We start from the raw sequence: 23,053 nt of genomic DNA, 5'->3' as shown, positions 1-23,053 counted from the left end.
TGGAAGAACTTTTGTTCCTGTTGTATGATTCTCATTGAGTATGACAGGGGGTTAAATATCTCAGATAGAAGTCCCTGCAATTCATGTGAAAGCAGCAGAGTAGAGAACAAAAAGAATGCCCTCATAGAGAGAGGTCAGAACCTGGGAGGTTCTTCACTATGAACAAAGTCTCTCATGTACTAGACAATCTATACAGGAGAGAAATTATCAATTTCTCCCTTTCTTTTGGAAGAAACTGGAATCAGAATTCATATCTTAGACCCTAAAGTCAGTTAAGCGCAAGAGACACATCTGTACAAAAGCAAGCTTCTTAGTTTCAGTTTAGACAGGATGTCTTAGTTTGTGGTTTATTTGATATTTATTTGTTCCTGGACATTATGGCCGTAGACCTACCCAAAGCAGATAACTTGGTTAAGTTATAAAGAAAGTAGCAGGATTGTAGCAGCATTTTTACATCTAAGTAATATTCCTGCAATCATTTCTATGCTTGTCACCCAGAATATCTTCTCTGTTAATGATTACAGGTAATTATGGTTAAAGACAAAATCGTTTACAGCAGAGATAAGTTCAGCACTAGCCTTAAAGGACAGCACCTTCACTTAAAGAAAATGAATGTCCTGATCAATTGTGCTGAGGGAAGCTCTGGGTTAAGTGTCACTGGTTCATAACCAAGTATGGGCAAGCAGCTGAAGCACACAGTAGGCAATAGGGACTGCTAGTTCATAAATATTCACAAGGTATTTATGTGTCCCTGTGGTGGAAAGGACACGCTGACAAGTGCCAAACTCCCTGGACTGCTCCACTGTGTGGAAACTGTGGGGTGTCAGCTCAAATTCTGCATCTGAATTGCATTATAGCTTTAATCCAGACTCATGCTAGGATTCCTTGGAAACTGTGGGCTTAGCTGAATAATTTATCATGTGACTTTCAATTATTTATGACTTCTTATAACAAATGATATAAAATCTAAAGGTGGGAGTGATTTGTTCCTTATGAATATCCAAGTGACAGTCAGCAGATTGCTGTGTTGTCAAATCCCTGTGTTTGCTGCCTGTTTGCTTCTCTGAAGGTATTCCAATGGAATGGTCATTTGATGCTGAATTGATTAAAACAGAAACAAATTACTCCCTGCCAGTTGTTGTGTGCATATTCATCTAATTACACTGCTTTCCTTTATTCTTCTCCTTCATTTAATAATAAAAACCAGAAATTAAAACTGAAATTTATTAGGGCATTTTGGATTTGTGAAAGAATATTCACAATCTCCTTGAAAACTGATCAGAGGTGCATTTGCTGTTGGACCTTCCTGACTGTGGTTTATTTTTAAATAAGCTTTCCTTAGTGAAAAGTGCTTGGTTCTATCATGTGTACCTGTGCTTTTTTATGTAAAGCTCAGCTGCTGTGCCATGCCTGCTGACTGGGTACGATCATGCTCGGCCCAAATAAGGGGCCATAAAAGCATTGACCTTGTGGATTTAGCTAGAGCAGTTTGAGAAGCTTTCCTGAGCTTACCACTTGAGTGGCCAAGCATGACTTTCATACTCTGTGAGCAATGTTACACCAGTCAAGGCCTGGAGCTAAGTGTCCAAGTAATTTCCTTGCTGAAGCTCTGTAAGGACGGCTGATGCTCTGATGCTTTAGTTCAGAGTACACCTGCAATGGAGATTGCCAGGGAGTGAAACTGTCAATGTTTTGCTTCAAGTTTAGCAGGCAGTCCCAGCTATGGCCACAATGATTTCAGATCTAGTGCAGGCCAGTACAATCCTGATTCAAAGACAAGTTTGATAACCTCAGACTCACCCAAAGCAGCTCTCACTGGAATCCATGAGAGAAGGTGCTTTAGTCCCTACCTCCTGTATCCCTGTCAGTGCCCAGCTTTTCCTGCAGCCCAGCATGACACAGTAGGGCTCTTCCAGCTCAATGTAAGAAAGTTTAGGACTCCTCTGCTGGATAAGGCTCTAAGGGTGCTGCAAGGTAGCTTGACTTTGAAGCACAAGATGTGAGATTTCAACCTGCCCATGCTGGTGATGTGTTTGGCAATTTAAAGTCACAGCCATGCTGCAGTCCTTTGCACAGGCAATAACTGTGTTAAATTTTCTAGTTCCCTCATAACCAAAAGCATAAAACCCAGCATTCGGTGGCTTCTTTGGAAGCAAAAGATCCATACTGGAACATGTCGAGACCCTTTGTTTGGCTGGTGTAACACAGGTGTCTGTGCAATCCTCCTCAGTGCTCTCTGATACAACCTTTACATCTGCTCAGTCACCTTTATGAGCTTTGGTGGTGTTTATTTTTTAGGGTTTTTTTGTACTGCTTTCCTTTTAATGCACCTTTCTTAGACTAAGTATGGGAATAAATCACACAGGACTCCATTTTCTTCATGGTGGAAAAAGGCCATTCTTTATTCACATAACTCCTTTTTATAGAGTTTTAAGAGACCCGGTGTGGGGCTCTAATTGGTTAGTTGTTTTCTTGCCAATTATTTTATTTGTTAGTAACAATTTGTTTTTCTGTATTGATTGGTCACTCAAACTCTCAGTGTATACGTGCAAGGAAGTTGTTTGCAAAGGATAGTTTTCATTTTTCTATCTAATGGTGCAAAACCAGTTTATGCAGGTGCAAGCTGTTTTTTACCCAGGAATAGCTTGTTATGTTAATGAATTGCTCACAATAGGATTGCTTTCACAAAGCTTGCAAAATGCTAGCTTTGACAAGGCCAGCTACTAATTCCAGGAGAGCAGACTTGTTTTTATGAAGCCTTTATGATTTTTCTACCTTGCTGCAACAGTATAATTGCCTACGTTTTCATTTTGGTGGGACTTGTCCATTTGACTGGGGAGGATTCTAACTAGGTCTTTAACATCTGTAAGTAGGAAGCAGTGTGCCTTAAAGGAAATACTGTCTGGGTTTACAATGAATCTTGTGTCCCACAGAGCCAAGCTCCCAGGAGCTCAGTGCTGCAGCACTCACCACATTCTGGTCTGATGTGCAGGCAGTGAGCAGAGCTGGTGGATGAGTTCATTGGTTTGAGAATTGTTTACATGTAACATTTTCAACATTGGGTGAAGAGCTGTGCTTAAGGCATTATTGGTGAATTACCTTGCTTTGAGGTGCATGGCAGAGACAGAATGTAATGATTTTGTAATTAAGCAAATGCCTTGAGATCACTTCTGTCTCATTCATTTTGCTGAAACTTGTCTTCATGCATTTGTAAGCTAGTTTTAGTAAGAAAATGGGGAGAGGTGCAGTATTATTAGTTAGGTTGAGCTGTGGCCACCTGCCTCAAAGATACTGTAGGTGTTTGAAATATTTGAATATGCCTTTCTACTGTATCTTCTTATGGGCTACCCTTGTTGGCAAGGTGTTTCCTCTCAAGTCTGCATCAGGGTGGTTTGAAATTCTTCCATGCAGAATGAGTCTCCAGTTTTTTGTTGCGTTCAGTACATTGTAATGATAAAACTGCTGCAGTGAGTGGAATAAATCCTGGATTTGCTGGACAGTCGCTGTACTTTTCCCTATTTTTTTTCTGTTTTGTTTTGCTGCTGTGCTTATGTGACTTACAAGTAACTGTAATTCCTATTTCATTGTTTTGCTTACATCCATGGTGTGCCCTTCAAGTGTTCTAAAACTTTTTAATGTTGTTGGGTAGTTGCTTAAGTTTTGAATTGCATGTGTTTCACTGGCTGTTAAGATCAGAGTATCATACTCAGAAGGGCTTAAAAGTATTAAAAGATTTTTATCTAACAATGGATGTTATATGCAATTAATTTCCTCAGCATTGCTTGATTCCCTTTGCCTTTGATTGTAGACTATTTAGTAATGTGCTTTTGTAAAGCTATAAACCATGCTTTTATCTTTTTCTACACTCCTCTCCTTTTTTTTTGGTACTATAGATACTTGATTGCATATCAAAAATAAAATTGAAGGATATGCCTGATGGAAAGAGTCATGTAGGGAGAGTGAATTTTCTCATTAAAGTTGCAGCAATTACAGTTTGAATTACTTTTGGGAATTAGTTCCTCTGGAAGGACAATACTGTTGACATAAATATCCTTGCAACAGTGAAAGGAACATAATTTTGCTTACAAATGTATTTAAATTCAGAAGAGAACCAGTTAAATTTTGCATTAACAAGTGTTTTAGTTGAAATTCTATGGAATGCATTCTTACAGCAATTTTTATTATATCTGGTTTCCCTTCTGAACTCCTCTTGTTCAAAATAGTCTCTTTTCTCTGCACTGATGAATATAGATCATGATATGAAGGTCTTTCTTCAAAATTTCTGATTGAAACTAACTTAAAAATTCAAACTAATTCCTACAGAAGGAAAATTCTTTTTTGGCAGATGTTCTCCCCAAGGCTGCTAGTTATAACATGGCAATTATGAGATGTTTAATCATATTAAAAAGCTTGAAGACAAAATTCTGCATTCAATCTTGAGTTCTGTAATGGTGTCTCCTCTTGTTTGAAAGCAAAAGTTAATTAGCAGAGAGCAGTTAATTGTAAAGTATATTGTCTGTGTAATGAAATCATAGTACTGGTTTAGAAGATTTGTTGTGTGATTTAAGTCTTCAAAGATACAGAGGATAAACCAATTATTTAGTCCTTGCTGTATTTCTAAAAAATTCCATTTAGGTTTTGGACAGCATTGTGTTTACTTGCATGCTTAAGCAAGACTGAGCTGTAAGAAAAAGGTTGGATGAACAGTAGAGGGGGATAATGCAACATGTAACTATAAAGTATTGCTAAATAGAAGTACATTAACAGGTATTAGTCAGTATCTCATCATAATTTTTAGTAGTTTTTCTGTTAAGACACAAATTTCTTCTGTTTAATCACAGTCTATTGGTATTTGATTTAGAGCTGAAACATATGAATGGACTATAAAGGTATTTACATTTTGTTTTTCCATTTCTCTCTAGGAAGAAGTTCTAATTTCAAAAATATGGCTTTAGAGAAAAATTCATCCTTTATTAATCAATGCCTACTTTTATTCTGCCTTTTTAAATCAATGTAGATGGCTACCCAAAGTATCCCAAAGAATTATTCACAATAAATGCATTTTTATATCTAAATAAGTCATTCCATTTATTCACTTGTTTGGTTCTGTGGAAGATAATACAATTGCTCTGCTTTACCTTCAAATTACTGTTTTTTTCCAAAATTGGCACATATGGTTGACCAAAAATAATTTTAGTTATGCCCCTTTGTATAAATGAGTTTGCTCAGTGCAGAAGAAAGTGATATAAGCTGTATTCCTTGAGGCTAACTTATTTCAACAGTATTCTCTTTCTGAATATATATTCTACAGTTTTTTTGGATTCTAATTAGGAATTGTTAATTTTCAAATAAGCATAAACTGTTTTCATCATGAGTTGGCCTGTTCAGTGTTAGTGCATACATTAGAGCATTTGAAAATTTGGCATCTTGAGAAATATTTGTAAATGCTGAAATTGTGGCTTGCTGATGGAAATGGAGAGTGAATCATCCGTTTCGCTTGCAAATTTAAGACATCTCATTGCCATTCAAAGATATTAAAGCAAGGTTAAATTAGTTAAAGTGCTTATTCAGAAAATGAAATTATGTTTAATCCATCTGCAGATATTACAGTGCTCATATAGTGATTGAATCCATAGTGGTTAACTCGGGGATTAGTTCTCAGTGTCTGTGAATGTTCATGAACAGTGTGAATTGGATGTTTTGGGGAACAGAAAAAACGAGTTGCTGATGACTCTTCTGGCATTACTAGGAAGTCAATAATGTCCAGGGGGATGACAAAAGAAATGCAACATTTGATTGAAGAAGCTATGCAACAATACTTGGTATTGAAAAGGAGTTATGGCTTGACTAATAAATCCACAATGGGCATGGGAAGCCAAGATTCGATTCTAGAAGTTCCATAGTAATATTTGGATCTGAAATGCTTTGGATAATGAGTAAATATGTATACGTAAGGAGGAATACCAAATAGCACTTGTTTGTTTTTCACTGGAAGTGTGGTAATCCTCTTGATTTTCCCAGAGAAATCAAATTCTCTTCATTTACTGTGTTTCTTTCCTCAGCTAAAGCTAAGAATTCTTCTAGGTAGTACTGATTAGTGTATGCTGACTAACTGTATTTCATGGTTTCACCAGCTTCCTCTTTCTCTAACAGATAGATGCATGTCTCTAAATTATCTGACCATGCAGACACTGGTGTTCCAAATATGATGGATAAAATGTAAAGAATGACTATTTGAACTTTTGTTGCTAAGCTGTCAACTGCAGAAAAGAAGTAGCAGTAATGGTGGGTGACTTTGCCCTGTCTATAGGCATGCGGTGCCTTTGTTACCATATTTCCCTAACAGTTTTAATAGTGTGAAAGCTTAATGCGAACTTTCTGCATGGAGGTTGTCTCCTCTTCTTCATTTTGGTTCCCAGAGCTGTACCTTCTCTGTTTGCCATTTGATAAGTAGAATAGAAGCCATCATTAATTAGGCAGACACTCCTTTAATTTTGTTGTTTGTGACCAATTTCAGATCCAGTTACAGACCCAGTAAGAGGTGGTGCATTTTTACTGAATTGCACCTGGTTCTTGTACTGAGGAGTTACCAGGGTGAAGTGGCAGTCCTGCAAAGGTCAGCATAGGTAGAAATAGAGCACAAAGTTATGGGTTATGTTACAATTCTCCATAGTGGCAACACAAAACCTAAATGAAATTATAATTAAGTGCAGTTAACTGAAAAATTGCCTTTGTAAAATGAAGCTGTTTAATTAAAAGCTTCAACTTTTGATCATCTATTCCTAGATCACAGTTCTTCTGTTATTTTATCAGACCTATTTATTCTTGACATTAGAAGAGTTATATTTCTTTTGCTTCCTTCTCAGCAAGCAAATTTACCTAGGCAGTAATTCATATTGCAGTTTACTCAATAAACAGAGTACATTTTGAGAAACACTGCCTTTTAAGAATTGCATCTGATCCAATAAACCAAATTATATAATAATAAAGTATGTCACCGGTGTAAACAAATACCAGATGGGTTCTAAAAGATCAGTGGAAATAGATTGAGATAAACACTGCTGTGGTGTATTGTCAGTCACTAGTAAAGCTCAAAAAGGGATTCCCACTGCGTGCCTGAATCCTGGAGGGTTCCGCCTTCATGTTTGTTTTTTCTCTTGCTTTAAGTTTTGCTCTCTTTAGAGAGATTAGATTTTTAGATTAGATTAGATTTAGATTTGATTTTTTTTCCCCACTTGATCCCCATTATTGCACTTTGAGATCCGGTGTTTGGCTACTTTCCAAAGAATGACAATGCAAGCAAGCAAGGTTTTGCTAATGAAAATCAGAGGGTGTTCCCAGGGAAGGAGTGTGGGCCTGTTGAGGCATGGGCACTGTGGAGGCTGGGACATTGCTTTCTGTGTTTTGGGATGTGGGAGTGGGCTCATCTCTCCTGTTATTTTCCCACCCTGAAGGGATGGATGTTGTTACCTGTACCAGAACCAGCTTCCTTCAGGATGGATGTACATGGTGACAGTTGGATTTTTTTCCTCTTCAGATATGAATGCTTTCACAACAAGGCTCTTTCAGTTATGGTCAGTTTGAGATAAAGTTTAAAGTGTGTTTCCATTATTGGTTGAATTATAAGGCTTTTTCTACACACTTAAAATCCTGAGGATATTGTTCTGTATTTAAGATATCTGCTACCACTTCTGTAATAAAGTTTTCTAATTGTGTGTTCATTGACATTTTATCTTATCTTTAGATACATGGTCTAGTGGCGGACTTGACAGTGTGAGGTTTGTGGTTGGACTCAATGATCTTGAAGGTCATTTCCAACCTAAAAAATCCTATGATCTGCTTATGTGTTGTATTCTACACTGTCAAATTTATAATAATATTTAAATTAGCATATCTCCTTTAGCATTCCATCAGAAAGGGTAGTTAAGTATTGTATTTGGAGGATATCCACATTTTTGTGGTTTTACCTGGTTTTATATGTGTGCCACTTAGATCTCTATTTTCTTTGTTCATGTGATGAATCTGAGATTTCTTAGTTCATGCAAACAGCTTTAGACCTTTTAAATCCTGCTTAATACTTGAACTGAAGTGGCAGGAGATATAAGGGCAGATATTTTGAAAAAACTTGACTTTCAGGTGGCTCTGTATACTCCAGATGGAGTCTTAATAAAATCTGAACACGAGAGTGTATTATTCCCAAAATCCAAAATAAATGTTCCTGTAACACTCTTCAAAAGGTTTGTTCAAAATACTTCAAACAGTTTAGAAAAAAATAGTGAAGTAACACAATGCAGGCACATTTTCAGCAGTTAATCTACAAGTACCATGTCTGAGTTATGAGCAATGATGGCTCACTCTTTATTATTGGCCAACTATAAAATGCAGGTTGGATCATAGAAACAGAAACGTTTTGTCTCCTTCAGAATGTAGAGATGGATTTTATTGGTAGAGAGGAGATGCAGTCAGGATGGTTTAGCTAAGAAAGGTTTGTTGTTTTCTCATGATTACTAAGCTTTTATTTGTGGATCTATCAGCCTGTTTGACATCACCAGGGGTGCCAAATTTGAGTTATCTTAGGAGCCGTATAAAGAACAGAATGTGCCCATTTTAGCTGCCTGTTCAGGTAGAATTTACTTGTGTAAATACTGAAATGTGGTAGGGTGAATTTAAGCACTCTTTAGGTGTTTTATGTATTAAAAAGTACAGTTAATTTATCTATATAAGTTTCTGGCTGCAAACTTTTCTTTTCTTTTCTTGTCTTCTAAGATAACAGAAAAAATCCACTTCAGATCTGGAGACTTCTCCATTTTCTCTGTGAGGCTTCTGAGTCTGACATAGCTTCTTTGTCAGCGCTTAATGAACGTGGAGTTTTTTAAGTACATATCTTAAATTTTTAAGTGTATTTACTGAAATATTATCAAAATCTTTGCAGAAAGTATGAAGTCTAGTTAGCTTCATATTTATTGCAGTAAAAACAAACCTTATTTACACATAGACACTGTACACACATATACCAGGGGCATGCAGATATACCTAATATTGATTGCATCCAAAAGTTTTCTTTCTAGAAGTACATGCCTTCCAGCTGTGGGTATGAATTAGGATTATGTTGCAGAAAAGCAATACCTTATTTACAGGAAGTATATTTTCTTGATTTCTTCTTCTGGGAATTAATTTAAATAAGAAAAACACCTGTCATCTTGTGTGACAGCTGATGACAGCTTTAAGATCACTGAGTGACTAAGATGACAAGCTTTCTATACACATCAACACATCAGGCTTTTATTGCTTTCTTGGGTATGCAAGAAACTTGTATTAAGTGGTCTTTAACAAGGACTCATCCTGTTTGTCAGTTCTGTGACATGATTTTTATGAAGGAAGGGGTAAAGGCCCACATCAGCTGAAGATGAGGAGATTGCAGGAGGTATTGCCTGTCTGTGTTCCATGAAGCTTGTCTGCAGAGAAGATGGAAAGATGGAAATAGATCAAAGGGCATGGGTTTTTTTTTGTCACAATTCCTGATGGGGATTAGGCAAGATTATATGAAAATTCAAACGCTGAACAATCAGTTTCTGACTAGCAGACTTAGGAAAAAAATTTCTCATGAAGAAACACAGCTTTTATTTTTTTCCCCTTAGATAAGATGAATTATTGTAGTTTTATCACTGTCATGTTTAACTACTGTAAATTTACAACCATGCTCTATTGAATGGGGAAATTGCTAAAAGCACTGTGGAAGCTTCTCTTGAGTCTGAAACTTGCCTTTCATGTATTCCAAAGTTTGGGGAAATTCACCACTTTGTTTCAGTAAAGAAACATTATATTCTCTAAGAATCTTCAATATCTCCTTCAGAAAAGACCTATCTATTCTTCATTAACTGGTAAAGTAAATGGAAAAGGAATGTGTTGTATTGTCCTTTTTTAACATTTTTTTCAGGAAAATCTTGGCAAAATGTGCCCTGCACTATATTTTTTCTAATATTTTTCCAGGTCAAGTTAACAGTAAACAGCCCTATTCCAGCTTCTGTATAGAACTACAAATTCTCCTATGGTACATTCATGTGTTAAGACTGGAGAATATTAAAAATCCCTACATTTTCCCAGAATTTTCCCTGGGATTTAGAGTCTTCCTAAACAAATGTTAAATACTAAAGGATTAGAAATCATTCAAACAGTATAATTAGATTCCAGCCTGAAATCTAGATTTGTACTTTTCACTCATGTGCTCAGGTCAAGGACAGACTGATCTTTAGAAAAAAAATGGACAAGCCTGAGTTTATCACTGGAAAAACAGCCACAGAAATATTACTCTCTGTGATTTTTCTCATGCCTCCATGGAGAGACTTGGGCAGAAGCTGCAAATGCAGTTTCTTGCTACTCCTTATTTCGTGTATGCATCTTGACCATATGCTCTGAGTGGGTTTGAAATCACTTAGATTTGATTTTTTGTTTATATTTGTTATTATGCAATAATCCATAGCACTGAAAACATGTTCTTAAGAAAACAGTGCAGTAGTTAATTAGTGGGAGAAATATTTCAAAACAGTATTTTTAATATGTTGCTTAATCTATATGGTGACTAGCATATTTGTTTGATTTTTAATGCATTCTCGTTGCTTACCCATGTTTGCCTCATCATTTCATGTTGCCAACAGTTGGTCAATTGCATTTAAGGAAATTTTGATGGGATTTTGAATGTTACATACTTTTACATGTTTCTGGTTTTATTAATATAAAGATTTCCTTTTTTTTTTCCTCTAGAAAGGTCCTAAAGGAAATCTCTGTTGGAAACCTAAAGCCTAATGAAACAGTTGAAGCAAATGTGGAAGCACAACTACTCTCCAAATTAGACCATCCAACCATTGTTAAATTTTATGCAAGCTTTGTGGAGCGAGATAGTTTCTGCATTATCACTGAGTATTGTGAGGTGAGACTGAAGAAATTTGAGAATGTGTGTATTGAAATAGGGTCTTCTAAGATGCCATTTTATAAAATGTTTTAGTTTGAATTTTAGTCTTTATTTATTGCTTATGGCATCATCTGCTACTTGTTAGGTGTATTCCTTTCAGATAAGGAATGTTACCTGCTCACATGAGACTCATAGACAAATAAAACACAGAAGAAATAGGTAATTTTAAGTGCAAATTCTTTTGGTGTTACAAGGGCTACAAGAAAGGCTTAAATGCAGACACACTGCCAGATCTGTGGGAGAACTCAGAAAGGTTGTACCACTTATGTGTGATCGATGAGAGAGGAGGAGATTGTGGGCGTGGGGGCCTGAAATAAAATCTGGTACAAATGAGGAAGGGAAAATTCACTTGTAGTTTGGAGGTGATTACAGGAAGCTTAAGCCCGATCACATGGATGATGAGTTTGGCAGCAGCATTGGTTTTATAAAATGAAAAACAGTGGGAGTCAAAGACTGGAATGTAGTGGATACAACAAATATTAAAGCAGGATTTTCTACAGTGTAGTTACCATTAATTTTTGACTCCAGCAGCATTTGGTTTAAGAACATTTTGCTGGAAGCTGTCGTAAAGCTTTCAAATAAGAATTTAAGCATATTCAAGCCAGTTTTTTAGTTGTTTATGTAAAACAAGCTCCTACTTTGTATTAAATATAAATGTGCTCTTTCAAAAAAAAATCTGTCATACATAAAGTGATATTTTTATGAAACTGTGAAGCAAACTCTTCTGTTGTGCTCTGCTAGACATGCTGAAAAGCTTTGGAAGATAATGAACTTAGACTGCTGTGTTACCTGCACACAAATCAGATTTGACTTAACTAATCACACTTCTTCAAGAATTTAGCTTTCATGGGAGTAATTAAACAAGTACCATTCGTGTCACTTATTTCTTCCTTGGAAGCTTTCTTTAATGGTAGTCAAATGCATATTTATTGCTGGGATATTTAAAAATTAAATCTGAAATGTTCATTTCTGTGATACAATCTGAGTATTTGTTCACATACTATTTTAACACATGCAGAAGCTTTTTGTGCCATTCCTTGAATGTCTGACAGTTGGGGTTTGAGAATATTGTCAGCTTTTTGAGGAAATCCAGAGCTCATGGCTGAAGGATTTTTCTAACTCTTCAGCTATTCCCATCCACTCATAGTTTTTTCTCTACTAGCAGTACAAAGTGACCCAATACCAGATCAGTTAAACATGTAGGAATAAAGAAGCCCATTTCAGCAGCCCTATAGTGTCTTTTATCTATTCACTGCTTTTTACTCTTTTTTTTTTCATTTGGCATGAAGTTATAGGTGAATAAGAAAGAGCGTGATAGCACAGTTATCACAAGCATCACTCCTTGGAGCTTTGGGAGTTTTTTTATGCAGGCAATATAAACTATCTTGCCTGAAAATGTTTTGGTACACAGTTACCCTAGGATCTGGGAGTCACATCCTCAAACAGGTGAGAATGTATTACAGCAAGGCAGATAAAGGAAGAGAAAATGGGTTCATTGGCTATGCACTGAATCATTTCAGTTTTAGTCTGCTAGGTGAGGTCAGGATGACACCTGGCCCAATAGGATGAGCTTCTAACTTTCCCCAAAGGACAGGTTCTGTGGCATCATTGCATTTATGCCATTACAATATATTTCATTGAATGTTCAGACAAGGAAAAGTACAAAGCAAAGTTGCACACGGTGCTATAAAGTTTCTTTTCTATTTTAGTTGGAGTATTTCCAGAAGATATGCTTTCGTATTTACTTATCTATAACCTGCCTTTGTATGTGGTGGGATTTGGGTGTTTTGACCTAAAAGATGCCTGTTTAAACCATCCATAAATTGAGAATGAGAAAAATGTAGTGCTACCTGGTCCTTGCTTGGAAGTCTAGTACGTTCAGTTTCTCATGCATGGAATAATTACCAGATTGGCAGTAATTGCTACTCCTGGGCAGGCTCAAAACAAAGAGCGCACATTAAGTTGGCATGGAAACAGAACTACCCCCCTGAGCTCTATTCTGTTTTCTCCAAAGTACTGTGACTTATTCATTAGCTACGCTGCTTTGTTCATTCTGGCATGGAGGGAGCCTCCAGTGCAGCTGCCCCGTGCTATACCTTGTCCTGTGAAAGAAAACCAGTGACGTTGGTCTCCATGGCTCTCAGCTTGACATCTTTTATTATAACTCAATTCAATCAAAATTATAGAAAAGTATATTTGATCTGTTTTGATCTTACTTGTTGAGCTTTTTAGACACTTTCCCCAAATCCAAATCTTATGGGTAGTATAAACATTATCAGCTAAGACTGATTTCAAACAAAAATGCCTTAATGAACCTTGGATTTAATTTTGTAGTACAAATTTGACTTCAATAATATACAGTTTTCACAAAGCAGTGTGCTTTTAAAGTGCTTTTTAAAATTGCATCATTTTAATGTATTATAAGGCAGAACTCCTTGTACTTTTTCCCCAGACAATTATTTATGTCTCTTGACTGTGGTCTCAGCTGTGATGTGAGTACACATATGCTAAGGAAATCTGAGCAAAAGGAATAACTAAAGCAGTCAATGCCTGCTCACATTATCAGCTCTAGATGCTAAGCTGTTTTAGATAATTTACTGGTGTGTTTGATACTCTGATATTTAAATAGAAACTGCAGCTTGGAAACTGCATATATACTTAGTTTGTTAAATTGTTGAATTCCTCATGAACTTCGTTAGACTGACCTTCCAAAATGTGAAATTGGGTTACAAATTTTTTTTCAGAATTTTCCAGCAGCGGTACTTCAGCAAATCTTTTATGATGTGTTTTTGTTTTCCTTTTTTTAGACAAAAAATCAAGGGTAAATTAATTGTAGGACATTGAGACGACTCTGCTTGAAGATAAAAAGCTATGCAGTTATGTGAGGGCACATGTAGTGCATTATTCAACTGCTTTTGTTCCCCTTATTCACCTTATTCTCTCTCATTCACCTTTTGCAAGAATTGTCCCTCAGCTTCAGAGTATTCGCTGCCATCACTCTGTAGGTGCTGCACTTATTTTTCTTTGTGTTTTTCATAGCAATGTGTTATTGTGAGAGAGGACACATTGGGACAGGGAGAAAAGATGATTGGAGCCTGCTGCACTTCATCTGTCCTCACCTGGGTAGTACACAGTCCCCTGAGGCCAGCAGCCAGCTGACACATGTTCGAGCGCCCCCTCAGTCCTGGGCTCTGGATGGGTTGAGGCTTCTGTGTGGAACAGTTTATTTTATAATAATGACTCATTGTTTTTGAGGTGCATGAGTAGCCTCAGCCACAGCCCATCTGGCTGCCATGCAACGGAGTACCCAGCAAGAATTTTTCTTTCCTTCCTCTTCTCTGCTGCAAGCACCAGGGGGAAGCTGCTGAACATTTGGAGTTGCAAAGGGGAAGCAGCTGCTGAGAGTCCCAAGTTCCCAGAAGAGCTTCTCTCTGGGCTGCAGTAGGGCAGCAGATGGAGATCTGAACCCATATTCCCTTCCCTAGTGTATGAGATGATTCAGACATTTCAATTAAAAAAATTGCAGGACATTGTCAGAGACCACGTTTTTGATAGATGACAAAACAGATTTGCTTTGTTTTAACACTCTCACTTTGGCATGTTGTAACTTAGAACCAGAAATTACTGTAAACTCATGTCAGAAGCACATGAATATATAGATCTGCAAGGACAGATCTGCTTATTTTGTAGCAGCACTATGAAGCACTGTGGTGTTGGGAACAGGAAAACAAGAAATGCTGAAGACATCATAAAATGGTGAGAGTCAACAGTGCAGAGGAATGCAGGGATGATGATGGGAAATTATGGTACTGGTACAGTTGTACAGGCAAAATAGTTTCTTGTATATGGCACATAAAGCTTCTGATTTTATGTAGAATATATAATGTAAAAATAATTATTTATGGCTAATAAGCTGTCCTGATGTAAGGTAATTAGTCACTAGAATGTAATCAGAGTCACAGTCCCTTTGCTCTGGGGTTAGCTACCTCAATACATTGCTTACCATTAATGTGTGTGCATTCTTGTAGACAAAATTAATTTATTTTATAAACTGGATAAACAATCAGCTGACAACCACTTGTATTTTTTTGAGGAAAAAGAATGGGTTTCCTAGAAGTCTCAAAATCCTCTTTCATTGTGTTGTTGTACAACTGGTATTTCCAAGTATCTGGATTACAGTTTTCAAGTAGTCCTTTTCTGGATATATTTTCTGGTTTATTAGCACTCCCTGCTGTGTCCTATTGTTCCATTCCCAGTGCTACTTCAAGATCAATTGTTGTTTTAATGAAGTATCACAATAACACATGCTACATATTCTTGAGGCTTTAAATCTGCTTTGTTTCTGGCAAAAGTTTGAAAGAGGGGAAAGTATCATAATTAAAGAGACTGTATTTTAATTCTTAAGATAATAATATGGTTGCTTTGATGCTGACATGGTTATTATAACATAATAAATGAGTGTCACTTGAGTGTGCAATGATTGATGGGAGTGGAAATGCTTTTCTCAAATGTATTAACTTATTCAGACCGGTAGGGGTAGATTAATTTTACCTACCCAAGTGTCTATGTCATAGCCAGTCAATGTAGGCCCTCATCATAAATCTTTGCAGAGAAACAGTGTTCCTACAACATGATCCATCCCTTCCAAAGGTAGACAACTAGATGACAGAGATAATTGCACTAAACAGATGTGTGTTCCTTTGTGTCGCCTGTAAAGGTTTGGGGTCACCTGCTCAAGTTGAGTGACATGAAGGAAGAACAGTTGGAAACTTTGGTGATCTTGTGTAACACTAAGAGAAAACAATAAAGTGAGACTGGTTGATACCATTTTGATCCTCACTTGTGTATGCTTTTGGTGCTGGAAGATTTCAGAATTCAAGTGCATATGTTGATTTTACAGATCTACATGATAGGATGCCTGAAGGCCTAAGGAAGTGGGGTCCTGTACTTTGATGAAGGAGATAGCATTTTGAAAACTTACCTTAAATGTACAAATATGTTGTGATATTTTTCAGGGTGGAGACCTAGACTTTAAAATTCAAGAGTACAGAGATGCTGGGAAGATGTTCACTCAAAGTCAAGTAATAGACTGGTTTATACAGTTGTTACTTGGAGTCGACTATATGCATGAAAGGTACAGTCATTTGATATGAGAGCATTTAGCTTGGGAGGGGAGTGAATGGACTTACTGACTAGTTGGAGATATTCAAACAGAAATGAAAGTTCTGTTCACCAAACATTGTTAATTTATGTCAGATACCTCAAGTGTAATTAATTACCTACCCTGCAGGAACATTGTGCATTACATCTTTTAGCAGGACGATGGTAAATGTCTTCCAGCATTTAGACACACTTTTTTTCAGAGCCAAGTGGAAAATGGAGCACAGTAGAAATAGTTCAATATTGTTAGAAGAAAATGGATTAAAGCTTAAAACAAAGTCATCTTTTTAAAGGGGAGTCAAGAAGCCCATCCTGCACGTATTTAATGTGAAGCATCCAATAGATATTTTTGATGGACTCCCAGTAAAATCAGAGGAGTTACATATGTGCATTCTTTGAGATGTCACTTTTAACAGCGCATCAAAGATTAACTTAAAAAATTACTGCAGGTCATCCAGATAGGAGAAGATCACACATGGTTGGAGCAGGGGTAGTATATATAGATGAATATCCACCTGGTCATCTCCATGAGTTTAGCTCTTGTCTGCAGTGTGATTTAGGCAGGATGACTGCAGTGATGGAAAGATTTCCCTTACTGCCACTGTGCTGGACATGGACAATGCCTGTCTGGTCCCTTTCTGCATCATCTTTTGCAAAGATTGGGAAAAATTTGCTTGCCTGAATTTTAGGTGCAACCAAGCAGTAGGTAGAGAGGTCACCTGTTGTCAAGAGCAACCGTTCCTGAGTTGAACTGAAGTTAAGTGTGTGGGAGGTGTTTGACCTAAACTGATGGATGCCTAATGAGTTTTTTGCCTGTGTCAGACTGTAGAGGGAAAAGGGCAGAGTGAATTGCTGTCCAAGATGCAAGAGCATTTTTGTTCCTAAATGCCAATTTATCTGGGGCTTGTACATGAAATGCTGCCCTGCCAGGGATGGGAAGACACAAAAAGAACTCTCTTGGGATGCTGTGCTCTTCAGCATTCACCTCAGGCCAAAAGGACAGAGGGAAATGGACATAAAAATCCTGACAGTTTAACTAAACTAGCAGTGTGATTTAGTTTTTTTTCCTCTTTTGAACTTCAATTTATCAACTTTTCATTAAAATTTTGGTGCTCTGGAAGGTCCCCTTTTGGCAAAATCCTTGCTTTAACATACATGTTTAGAAGATGCATTGTGCAGAATAATTAAAACTATTAAGTTTTAACTTATATATATTTATTTGTATTTTGTGTTATTTGGCTGTATATATATAACATTTTCCTTATTAGTATAGAGTCAAACAGTAGCTTAAATGGAAAAGGTTAGGCTTAAAAGAATTTAAAACTATCTATAGAAATTTGAAATACTAAAACATAACAACAGCCCTCTGTTTCTGTGTAGAAGAGTCATGCATGATTTCTTCTCTACTGACATGGAAAAAAGCTCTAATATATGTTTGAATTATGTTCTAATGCAAAAAAAGCTTTTCCCTAGAATTAGAGGCTTAAAGTGTTTACAGCCTGTGGGTTGGTCCTTCCCCATGCCATTCCTAAGAAAACTCAGATTTTGTGGATGTGAGTTTTTTTTTCCAGAGCAGCAAAAATTATTATTTGTGGTTTTAAACATAGACTATTCACTTATCCTTCTTGCACAACTTTAGTTCCACACTTTTTGAAAACTCTTATGCTAGAAACTTAATGTAATTTTTTTTAATTTGAAACTTGAAAACAAAGTTATCTAGAAATAAACAGATTTAATCCTTATCTGTCTTTGATATAAAGAAAGGGAGAAGTTAAAGAGAGATAAGACCAGTGAACTGTGTTATCTCAATGGAGACCTTTAGCATGAAACCATCCTGTAGTGTCTCGTAGTACACATAGCCCATTGCATGTCAGTGCACAAAATGAATCCCACAGCAATCAGGCAATGAGGCCAGTGATTAATTTAACCTCAATTTGAATAAGGCTGACCATTGTGTTACCCATCATTTTGCTAACCTTTATGAAAAATTTACAAACATAGATTTTTATAAGGTTACTCTTTATGCAAACAGCAGATAATACAGGGTTCAGACTTACACAGAACCTGTTACTCTTCTGCAGAGTTCTTCAGATAAAGGAAGAGAAATTAATTGTGCATGATTTCACAGCAGTGATGTACTTCCGCTTCCCTCAGCTTCACTTGCAGCTCATTCTGTTGCAGACAAACCTTCATTCAAGGAGGCTGCCCGCTACTCAGGGCTTGTCCTGTTCTTTTGTGACTTTGAGCCAGCAAGCAGGAACTCTACAGAACATAGATATGGGTATATTTACAGCCCAGATTTAGAACTGTCCTCAAGTGTTAATTTCTACCCAAAATAACTACTCAATAACCACTTCATTGACAATCAAGTAAAGTTTTGCTGGAGCCCAGTTAATTCATGTTGCCTTTATAGGTCTGTCTTTTCCTACAATAAAAACGTTGCTCTCTTTCTTTAACTGGATTTACAGTGCAGGCTTGATATTAATTTCTTTCTAGTATTAAAGAATTCTTTTCAGGTAAGATTTCAGCTGGTACCTTGTTTATCTTCAAACATATCATAGCAGAATAAGTTGCATTGAAGTGAGAGATATCATCATGGAAAGCTGAAAAAAATAATCCCAAATATTTCTTTGTCATATTAATATATGGAAGCATCTTATAATTTTTGGTAATGCAAATGAAATACATAACATTTTCATCAATATGTTGCAAGATTAGAGCAGCATTACATTATAATTCAAACTAATGTGACCCAAACATCTTTTTTCATCTCCTTTTCAAATAATATGCTACTGAAAGCTTTCCGGATCATTCTTTTACTTCAATATATCTGTTATCAAAATAATATATATTCAGGAAAGTTTCAGGTTCAAAAAGGCTGTGGTTATATTTCTACAAAGGAATACTATTGAAAGAAGGTTGAAATCCACCAATTCTCAGCAACAATGTGCAAGAATAATTTAACTCAGTGAAAGCAAATTCTTTTAAAGGCTTTGTGTGATGAATGGTAAGGGAAGTCCTTATGAATCTCAATTAACACAGCAAGATTTCTGTAAAAGTGTGTGTGTATGTATATATACAGACATATATATACATACTTATGAAAGATTAATAAATATCACGAGTGCTTAATTTCCTTACTGATGTATTGTATGAGTGTATGTGTATTGTTCACAGAAGTTGTCAAATACAGAACAAATTATTTATAAACAATATTTTATAAATATGGGTGGAGGAATATTGAATAAAAATTTCATTTTTCCCAATGTGCAAACTTTTTCTAATGAAAGGTATTACTTGCAGGACAAAAAAATTGAAAGAAAAAGAAGTGAAAAAAGATTGCTATAAGAAACATGAAGAACTCTTTTCCTTCACCCATAAAATAGAAATTTTTGTTTTTCATGCCCAGTCTTTACATACTGCAATGAAGCCTAGTATTATTTTTCATGGGTTTTTTTCTATTTGTGAACTGAGTATATTAAATTGCATTTTTTTTTCTCCTGTTGCAAAAAATATTTTCAAGTGAGTTGTGGACAAAATTGGGTATTCAAATTGTGCTATAGAATTAATATTTTCTAATCTTAATATAGAACCAATTTTGGAAATAATTTCATTATATCAATGCCCAAGACTTTTATAATTCAAATTTGAGATAATACTTAAAGATTGCTCAAAAATTTGATATTGAGTACCATATATGGTTTTTCTTCCCTCAAAAATCTTAGAGCATCAGTTTCTTTCTTTACATGATCCAAATGGCTGAATGACTACTGTATTTGCATTAGCAAATACAGTTTCTGTAGCCAGTATGTGCTATTCTAACCTCCTCCTGAGCAGAGCTGATGACTAATCCTGTGTGTTAGTAATAATTTCAAAAGTGGATGAATTCTAGTTTAGGTGAGGTTATAGGCAACAATGCTTTTGGAAGCTTTATTAACAAGAATGAATTTAGAATATGTTTTGTATACCACAGAGATACTTTGTTTTCCTAAGGGGCTGCAGAATTACTGTCATACATGTAGACTTATAAATATTAAGAAGATTCTGTATATCCTTACATGGTGTGTAGCTTATAATGTTTTTTTTCAAACTCTGATGGAAAAATATGTCTGTGTATGCTAATTGTTCTGCTCCTTTTCCTTTTCATCTTGTCTTTGTAAAGTTCTTTCATCTTCCACGCTGTTACTGTAAAACATTGAACTGCTAGCTTAGGCTATATACATATTTGCCTTTGAAGTAATAGGTTTGCTCTGTAGGAGTCTTCCCTTAGCTTTGAGAAGCTCTTATTGCTGTTTGTCTCATCCCTTATTCTCTTGTGAGACATCTCATTCTCCTGGCAGAAAATAACATGTAATTCTCTTAAGACGGGTCAGGTAGGAAGACTTGCCTTTCTCCCTTCCTCTGCAGCTCATGCAATGTCTGTGTCTGTATTCTTCAGCTGGGATCCCCAGGTATATTTTTATTGCCCTGCTTAGGCTCTCACCCTGCATGTGGGTGCCTGTGAATGCACCTCTGTGAAGCTCCTTAATGCCATTGTCCATGGAATGTCACTGGCAGAGTTAGACTCTAGCAGTGGTGGGCTGGCCTTTCTGAAAAGTGCTGAAATTAAATACCTGAAATACTGAATACATGACTCTGAATGATTCCAGTTGGGTGAGTTTGAATTTCCTTTTCTATTCCAGACGGATACTTCACAGGGATTTGAAAGCCAAGAATATATTTTTGAAAGATAATCTTCTTAAAATTGGTGAGATTTCCATACTTTTTAAAGATATATTTTAATGTGATAGAACAGTCCAGCAGACATTTTGTCAATAAGGAGATTTAAAGAACATCATGTCTGAAATAGTATTTTGATTTGTAGTCAAACATTTATTTGACAGGAGAGGCAGTGAAATCTCTAGCCTTGAGAATGTTTCAAGCTTGGCAGGACCTAGACCTGAGCAGCCCCATTCAGGTTTGAGCCAGGAGTTTGAATCAGATGACCTTGTGAAGCCTCTTCAAACCCTCATTGTTCTGTGATATTGTGCTTCTGTGGTGTTTTTATTTTGAAGAATTACAGAAAGTAATAGTTTTTCCCATTGTTTTTAAAAACTAGCAGAATTTTTTAAAACTAGACTGTACATCTAGGTTTTAAATTTTAGAATTTAAAAACTAGATGTACAGTCACTCTATCATGTCTGACAATAAGCAAAAAATTACATGAATACATATATGTTTATATTATTAGATTATTATTTCTGCTGATATTTTTAGGAGACTTTGGAGTTTCTTGTCTTTTGATGGGTTCATGTGATCTTGCAACTACTTTTACTGGGACACCATACTACATGAGTCCAGAAGTACTGAAGCACCAGGGATATAATACAAAATCTGACATTTGGTGAGTAGTCATAATGCTATTTTGGTTGGATTAGGCGTTTATCTCCACTAAAACTATTTCAGGACATTGGGATCAAATGTTGCAATCTGAAGCCTTGCCTTTTGTGTTAAGAAGCATGTACTTGGCTTTTATTCAGGGTTATCTGAGACTTTAAAGGAGAGTAAGATTCAGGTCCAGTCTCTGATGTGATACAGGATGATTGTAGACAAAGTTCAGGTTTTCCTAGGGAGGGGGAAATCTCTTTTTTTCTTGAATTGAGATAGATGAATTGAAAGAAGCAACTTTCTGTGAAACTTTCGATGGATGAGCAAAGAGTGATTCTGGCTGAGAGTATAGCAAAGGACCTTCTTAGGAAGTAAATCTAAGAACATTAGCTAATCTTAAAAGCAAGAAAGTGTTTGGAAGTGGAGCTAAAATGAGAGTAATTGTGGTGTTAGAACAGAAACAAAAAGGCACTCTGTTTTAGAAGAGGCTCAAAGGTAGAAAGAAAAGTGTTAGTTCTGCATTTAGATGGCACAAATTCTTGAGATCAGGATTTCTGAGGTGATGATTAAAGGATCAAGTTTAGGAGCTGAGGTCTGTTGAAAGACCTTTGGAACTATCTAGGTGTGGAGGTACTCTTCCAATTCTTCTAAGACAAAGAATGATTTTTTTGGAATGGCGAAAATATCTGACGTGTTTATATGTATGTCCTAAAGCATCTCACGTTTTAAGATTATAGTTGAAAGTGTTGAGTTTTCAAATTTTGTCATAGTATTTTATTTAAGGGGCTTTGTTTCTTTTATGAGGTGTTTTGTTGGGTTTTTTTTCTGTAGGTATGTATATCAGAAGGTTAATTTTTTAAATAAATATTTCAAACCAGGAAAGTTCCTTTGTAAAACATTTGGCCCCTGGAATATAGTTTGATTGCTTGATAATTTACTCTAGCTTTATTTCAGTTCTGCCTTTTCAAAATATCCTTTTGGCTGCAGGATATAATTCTAAAAGTAGAGAACAGTCATCTATATTTTCAAGAGGTAGCAACCATTTTTCACAGTTGACATATTCAGTCCAGTCAACGGATATGTCAGGAATCTCATCTCAAGGCCTTTGTAGATGACTGCTATGGATTTGGTGTCAGATTCTCTCTTGTTCATTTGTAGCAAATATCAGTTAATACATGTAGTCAATAAAAATATATTGGGAGAAGATTTCAAATGAATAGACAGGGAAGCCTGCCTTTTGTGCTTTTCTACTGTAAGGAATAATTTATTTTATTGCAGTGCAAATAGAAAGTAAAATACATGAAGTTCTATTGTGGTTAGTAGTGTCAATCCATATAGGTCATCCAAGTTGTACAGAGTAAGCATAATCAGAGTTTGATCCAATAGTTTTATAAATCCTGTGTTGATCACACTTTCAAAATTTACAAAAACACAGAAAAAAAGTTCCCCCCCCCCATCCCAAACTCAGTAGCTACCAGCTTTCTGCTATACTTTCTGCCTTCTGTGGTCTTTCCAAAGCATTACCAAGAGCACTCACATGAGGGTGAAACTGCTTTC

General features: G+C 36.2%; 1 protein-coding gene across 1 annotated transcript in view; it reads left to right on the top strand.

Annotated features, from left to right (window-relative positions):
- The window catches only part of NEK11 (NIMA related kinase 11), an 82,615-nt gene that overhangs the window by 6,451 nt on the left and 53,111 nt on the right, over positions 1–23,053 (top strand). Inside the window, exons 3-6 of the mRNA XM_005423981.3 lie at positions 10,762–10,927; positions 15,985–16,103; positions 20,812–20,876; positions 21,386–21,512. Coding sequence (XP_005424038.1) covers positions 10,762–10,927; positions 15,985–16,103; positions 20,812–20,876; positions 21,386–21,512 — 477 coding nt within the window. The remainder of the gene's footprint in view (positions 1–10,761; positions 10,928–15,984; positions 16,104–20,811; positions 20,877–21,385; positions 21,513–23,053) is intronic.

The sequence above is a fragment of the Geospiza fortis genome, unplaced genomic scaffold (assembly GCF_000277835.1).
Source record: "Geospiza fortis unplaced genomic scaffold, GeoFor_1.0 scaffold346, whole genome shotgun sequence".
Taxonomy (NCBI): domain Eukaryota; kingdom Metazoa; phylum Chordata; class Aves; order Passeriformes; family Thraupidae; genus Geospiza; species Geospiza fortis.
The sequence above is the reverse complement of the archived record's forward strand: the minus strand, read 5'-3'. Positions and strand labels throughout refer to the sequence as shown.